Source organism: Nestor notabilis, unplaced genomic scaffold (genome assembly GCF_000696875.1).
Source record: "Nestor notabilis isolate BGI_N333 unplaced genomic scaffold, ASM69687v1 scaffold34789, whole genome shotgun sequence".
NCBI classification, from domain to species: Eukaryota; Metazoa; Chordata; class Aves; order Psittaciformes; family Psittacidae; genus Nestor; species Nestor notabilis.
Window position 1 is genome coordinate 2982 of NW_009944745.1, and position 6727 is coordinate 9708.

General features: G+C 41.7%; 1 protein-coding gene across 1 annotated transcript in view; it reads right to left on the bottom strand.

Moving 5' to 3' along the window:
* CRNKL1 (crooked neck pre-mRNA splicing factor 1) overlaps positions 1 to 6610 on the bottom strand; it is a gene marked incomplete at its 3' end in the record, with an annotated part of 9576 nt that extends 2966 nt beyond the window's left edge. Inside the window, exons 1-8 of the mRNA XM_010022540.1 lie at positions 6458 to 6610; positions 5098 to 5189; positions 4822 to 4980; positions 4294 to 4460; positions 3598 to 3776; positions 2780 to 2950; positions 1920 to 2111; positions 997 to 1056 (exon numbers count right to left, since the gene is read on the bottom strand). Of these exons, the coding sequence (XP_010020842.1) occupies positions 997 to 1056; positions 1920 to 2111; positions 2780 to 2950; positions 3598 to 3776; positions 4294 to 4460; positions 4822 to 4907 (855 nt within the window). The remainder of the gene's footprint in view (positions 1 to 996; positions 1057 to 1919; positions 2112 to 2779; positions 2951 to 3597; positions 3777 to 4293; positions 4461 to 4821; positions 4981 to 5097; positions 5190 to 6457) is intronic.
* Between the last annotated feature and the right edge of the window lie 117 nt (positions 6611 to 6727).

A 6727-nucleotide genomic window follows, 5' to 3' on the forward strand; every position in this document is an offset into this window, starting at 1 on the left:
GAGTTCATAACCCAAGATGCCCTCTCTAGAATAGGACAATATACTTCACTATAAACAAAAGCAAAAATGGCCAGGACAGAAGTCTTCCCAAGCACAAAAATGATTTTTTAACCAATCAACTGACTGGTAAAATATCAGCTATCACTGACAGCTCTAGAGAATTAGACATTAATTCTAACCTTCGCAACTGGTACTCAGAAGACATAATTAACGACAAACTAAGAAAGGAAATACATGAACTAAGATTTCTTGACATTCCATGGCAATGCTGATTAATTGTTTTAATGGTTTGGCCACATGGATACTTTAATTAAAGCTCACTGGCAATAAAACCCACAAACCCAAATGGGTCTTGAAGCCAGATTGTAATGGGGAATGCACACCTGAAAGAGGCTTATCAAGTGCATCTCCCTCAGGTGGGGCCATGCAAACAATTATAAACAGTTGCTATAAAAATAGTAACTCCCTACCAAAAAGAGCAGTAAGTCTTACTGCAGAGACTACAAGAAACTGGGCTGACAAAAGCAATAAAAGTCTCAGTCCGAGGAAGAAAACAAGTAAGTAATGAATAGCAAAGAGGTCTTCTCTGTTGCTTAAGAGTACCACACTATCCTTTGGCTCTGTGTTATTTCAGCTTCTTAGAGCATACTTAATAATTTGAAAATCCTGGAGAAACCCTTACATTGTATCTGCATGAGGAAATCTGGTGGTATGTGGCCTGCTATTTCCCACTGATTATTACAGTGCAAATTACAGACACCTAACACCTTGGTTTGGAAAAAACATACCCAAACAACAAAACCTAGCAATTTTGGAAGATAGACATTAGGAGAAACTGGATGGAACACTTAATGTCCTAAGTGGAGTCTTCACAAATGTGCCAGTAGTCATTTGGAGCTGCTTACACACCTGAACCGTGCAGGGAAAGAAAATGAAAAGATCTTATCCTCGGAGTTTTAATCCAAGACTTGAAGCAAAGCCCTGGAGGAGCCCTACCTTTTTGTGGGGAATGAGCTCGATGCAGGCCTGGTACACCTGCCTGGTTCGCTCCGCATCCTGCAAGAACAGGCAACAGAAATACTCTGTCACTGCTAAGGTTATGCATGACTGCAAAACTGCAGAAGTCAAGCTGTTTAGAACTGTGTATCATTGAGGTGTAAACATCCTTACTTACTTAATGTGCACAATTCAAAGGTGGTGACTTCTGAGAACCAGTATGAGTCATCTTTTCAAAATAATAGAATCATGGAATGGTTTGGGTTGGAAAGGACCTTAAGATCATCTAGTTCCAACCCCCCTGCCATGAGCAGGGACACCACACACTAAACTATGTCGCCCAAGGCTCTGTCCAGCCTGGCCTTGAACAACTCCAGGATTGGAGCAAATAAGATTCAACACTAAAAAACAGACAATGAAAACAGGAGTGTTCCTGTTTTCTAGGGGAAAGCGTCTTTTTTTCCTTTAACAAACATTTCATACTGCACTCCAACTTTATAAAATAAAGAGCAGCTCTAATGTTGCTTGACTGGTAACACGAAATACTTGCACAGCCTCAAAACACCCCTATAGCAAGAGTTTGATTCTTCAACTTCACAGATAGCTTTGTTAAGCAAAAAACTTTCACAAGCTCAGGAACACGCAATTCAGATGGGGCTAGAAAGACCTACTTCTGCTTTTACTATCAACGTGTTTCTGGATGAATTGGGGTGAAACTGAAGTATTTTTCCCCCTATATATGCGAGAGGAAAATGAAGGGGAAAACCCCCCCACACTTAAATAGTAAATCCAACAAGTAAGACGTAATATTTTTAGATCTGTTTTCTTACTCAAATATCTGTAGCTATTCAATGTAAGGAAAATACTTGGTGGGAAGGACAGGAAAAAAAAAAAACCCAAACAACTGAGTTCTTACTACTTGCCTTTGCCTCCAGCTCTTCATATAATGCATAGTTAATCCAAAGATAGATGTATCTCTTCCAGTGCCTCTTCTCTTGAACTGGGGGAACGTTGGCGATGGCTCTTTCATACACTTCTCGGACGGTCTCAGCATCTGCATCGCTTTCAACCAACCTCAGGTAGTCAAACCATGCATCATAATTATGTGGATTTGCCTTTCAGAAAGATGGGAGCACAGAATTGGGAAAGAAACTTCAGCAACCAGAAAAAACAGACCCTGTTCCTTTCCTTACGGCTTTCATACAGAATTTCTCCTTCAAAAACAGATGATCGGAATATTAATGCAAACTATCAGTCTCAGGTATGCTTATGTGAGAGCTCTGGGGTTAAAGTGCATTTATTTCTTTATTTTTAGTTTACCTACAAACGTTCTTTAAGTGAAGGCAAATAAACTGAACTGTGAGAATGGAAGAGGAAATGGTGAAATATGTGGTAGGAAGAGGAAATGGTGAAATATGTGGTATTCAGTGAATAGCAGGTAGGTGTGAAACACCCATTTTACACACAGGTGAGGCGTTCTGTAACAGCTACTGTATAACACAAGTGAAGAAGTTAGAAGCTGAAATAGTACTGTACGCCAAGATGACTGTGAAGGGTACTGAGCTCTGAGTTCAATCAAAAACTTTGGCTTTGCAGTCTATGTTGGAATGCAGAAACAAAACAAGCCTTGAATGCAAGTATCGTTCTCCTCCTGGCGGATGGTGTTTTCCCGGACTGAGCATCAAGGGTAACAAGACTCATCAGCCTTCATATCGTGAGACACTCATGTACCTTAAGCAGCACCTGGATGTATGACGATCCCAGTGGATGTTTTAATACATACCTTCACTTCCTCTTCATACTGGAATCTTCTCTTGCTGACAATGATGTCTTCAATTCCTCTTCTATCTCCAAACTTCTTCTCAAATATGGTGTAGTTCTTGAAGAGATTTGAGGCCTCCTGTTTCGGAATTCTATCCAAGGCATACTTGTAGATCACCCTTACTCTTTCAAACTGAAAATATTAAATCATTTGAGTAACATCTACAAAGCAGCTCCTGTCTTCCCCCACAATTTCTCAATGAGCTTTTGGCAGTATTTAATAAATTCAGAATCATAGAATATCTCAACATAAAATTATTTGAGACAGATCTCCCTGAAAAGTCAACTTGGGGCAGGGAGGGGAAATATCTGTAAACATCAAAACCCACCACTGCTTATTCATTTACAGGGTTTGGAATATTTAGGATATATTCAAGAGGTCATGGTTTTGGGTTCACAGAACACTTTCAATTCCTGAATGGCCGGGGCACTTTAAAGAGACCACATGGGAAAAACATGGCTACTTCAGTTTTTGTCATGCAGGCCTACAACCTCTCACAAACCTACAAGTCTGAGGATATGTATTTGATCCAATAACATTGTTCTCAGACTGGCAGATTTGGTGCCCACCTTTCTTAAAACGTATTTCCTTGATGTCACCAAAAGGTAAATAGAAGCTAAGCAAAAAATTGCCTTAACTTAGACTACAACAGCAATATTTCACAAGGTGCTGGAAAAGGAAAGTATTTCAGTGAATGTTAAGTGGCCTTGAGTTTGATATTCAAGAAGGAATCTCGTGGGGGTGGCTGGCATTAGTCTGATGTATTATCAAGGTCTTACTTCTTTCTGGTTCTCCTCAAATTTTGCGAAAGCCACATACAAGTGCTCATCCATATGCTCTTCTCCAAAGAAATCCACTGCCCTCTCATATACCTTCCTTGCGTGAGCAAAGTAACTGTGCTTCTCTTCAAAGCGGGCGTACTTGATCCAGTTCTTAACATCAGGATGCACGATTACAAGTAGAGCTATGTTAAAGAAACAGTGATGGTTGAATTGACATTTCAAATTGCATTCTTCCCAGTGACTGCAGGGTCATAGACCACATGGAACAACTCCCAAGGATGGCAAAGGCAAAAAAAATCCAACCAGGAAGAGGACACAAAACAGCTCTAAGCATGCAAAGGCTTTGTGCCTTCCTGAGAACTTGAAGAAAGTTTAAAAAGGGATAAAAATCAGGCAAGGGTCAGCAAGAAGTTTAAAGAGGAGGAACCTGAAACAAATGATGACTGCAAAAAAGCTGAAAGTATGAGTGCTGTTAAATACACACTGCTGTGGCAGTATGTAAATTTGCTGAATAACTTTGGAGGCATATACTAAACACTTTTAACACCTACTGCTGGCTCTCGGCATGGTGGCCTGCTCCCAACATGCCACAGTGAAAAGGAGAACAGGGACATAGCTGGAGGTAGAACAGATACAGAAATGAAGGATGCAGGCCTAAACTTGGGCAGTGCTGCGGTGCACTAAAAAGGATATATCTCTCATAAATGGTACGTGCCCTGTCCACCTCCTTGTATCTGAGCTCGAAGTTAATGTAGGAATGCCAAGCCTGCTCCTCTGGCTGCCACTCCATCCAGCGTTCAAACACCTGACGTGACCCAGCAATGTTCCCCAACATCTCTTCCATGTACGTATACTTGTACCTTAGAAAACAAGATCCAGTTTTTACAATCGCACAGTAAACACACAAATTACAAGGATGTTGTTAGTGCTTGATAAGAGCATTACTGAGATTTCTTCACCTATTCCCCACTTGCACACCAGAAATGCCTGTAGACACAGCTGTGAGTGGCAGCATGCAGGCACACAAACACCCTCTCTCCCAATACTCTCACTAGTTGAAAAGTACAGAACCATTCCAAAATTTAAGCCTTCCTCCTTTCTTCAGACTAGCCTGAAGCCTTGGAGAAACAGAAACCAATGCACTGTTGCATGACACCAAACCAGAAGCTTGATCCATAGTCTCTGGGGCTGGAAGCAACGCTCTGCTCTCTACAAACATACCAGAACTGGTTCACCCTGGGAAGGGTGGTGATGGCTCGGTCCCAGATGTTTCGGGCATGATTAACCTGGCGGTTCTTCATCTCCATCTCTGCATACTTCAGCCACAGTGTGACATTTCTGTAGTCTACATCTAAAGCACGCTCGTAAATGGAACGGGCTCTGGAAAGCAAAGAGAAGTAAGCTGTGTCTGTAATGTGCCTCCAAGACTTTGATGGTGTTTGTCACTATGTGTCTTAAAACCTTTATAAGAGATATCTGCAGCTGTATCATAATTACCTCTGTATTTCTTTCAGGCTTTCCTCCCATTGTGCATATTTTATCCAGTTACTGATAACAGTCCTGTTTTTTCTTATGTTATCTTCAAAAGTCTGAGGAGAAAATGATTTAAGTAAGAAATCCCTCTGTGCAGACCAATCTTGTTATAAATGGCTTATGGAATATTACTGCAATTATTGGCATTAATTCCAAATGTCTTACACCCATACAGATGTAGTTACAGATCATACTCCAAACACTTCCTAAAAATTGCATACCAGAAGCTAGAAGTGTAGAGCATTATACAGAAAAGGACTAAACTCAAGTTCCTGCAACATGATACCTGAAATACTGATGGAATAACAATTGACAGCACTAACATCTTTTTTTTTTATAATCTCCTGCTTAATGATTCAACAGCAACATTTTATGGACAGATGCAATGCAGTTATTGCAGACAACCCTGAATATACTTGGCTGCTTCAGCAAAAGTTTGTTCACTCTGACCTGTATGTATCACTGCTCCGAATTTTTCTTTAGAGCAGGATACCTCCTTCTTATTCCCCAGGTTTAATATGCTGGCATCAAATGTGCCAGACAAATGTCACTGTCAGTGCAACAACGAGGGCATCTTCAGGCCTGCGCTTGACTACTGTCAGGATCAATGCTACTGGTGTTTAACGTGGTGTAACACAGTTAACATGCTGGCTCGTTACTGCCATTCGGGAGATGTAAAAAGGTGCTATCAGACATTGTTTCTGCAGTGCTGTGGTGCTGATCACTGGCTCTGGTTGCTCTCCATGGTGCCCGAGGGAGGTACACCCATGTCCAGCACAGCAAGGCCTGATGTGTTCACAAGGAGCCCTACCCACTGTGGTGAGGAGGGAACAACCACCCGCCCAGGACTGAGCACAGGGATGCTGGGCTGGGCCACGACAGTCCCCGGCTCTGAACACACATGTGTGTGCGTCAGGGAAGGTCAGCTCTGGTTCATGCTATCTGCACCTAAATGTTTCCATCACTCAGCAATTTCTTTACAACTCCCTGTTAAGGATGTGATTGCTTTGCTGATCCAGAACAGCACCTACCAAAGGAAAAAGCAGAATAAAACCATAGGTAAGTTTGCATAAGCAAAGTAATCCTCTCACATAAAGCAGAAGAAGCGATCCCTAAAATCTCTTACGCCAAACAGTCAAGTTTCAAGACAATTATCAAACATAATCACAATCAGTGTAGACAGTTGTGTACTAATACTGTAATTATACAGAACAGAAATAGCACTTGCAAACATAGTAATATAGACTGCCTCTTGTTCCAGTTACAACACAGTAGAAGTTTTAGTGTTTTATATGAGCACCAAGATTAGGGATTGTTCCTTTACCTTCCTTTTCCGGAGTTTATAGTCATTCAGCTCCTCAACATCTGTGATCTTCTGTTGGGGAGGTGGTGGGAGAAGCTCGAGCTCTCTCTCTTTTGCTTCTCTTAAGAGCTGCTCTGCTGTGATCTGAACTTCTGCAGGTGCTTTATTTTTCACCTGTGAAGTGAGAGGCCTCGATTCGCATTTCCTTCTATCAGAAAACTCGGACTGCCCCCGCCTTGACCCATTAACTCACTCCGGCGGGTGCCTGCGCTCGATGTGTACCGAGGACGG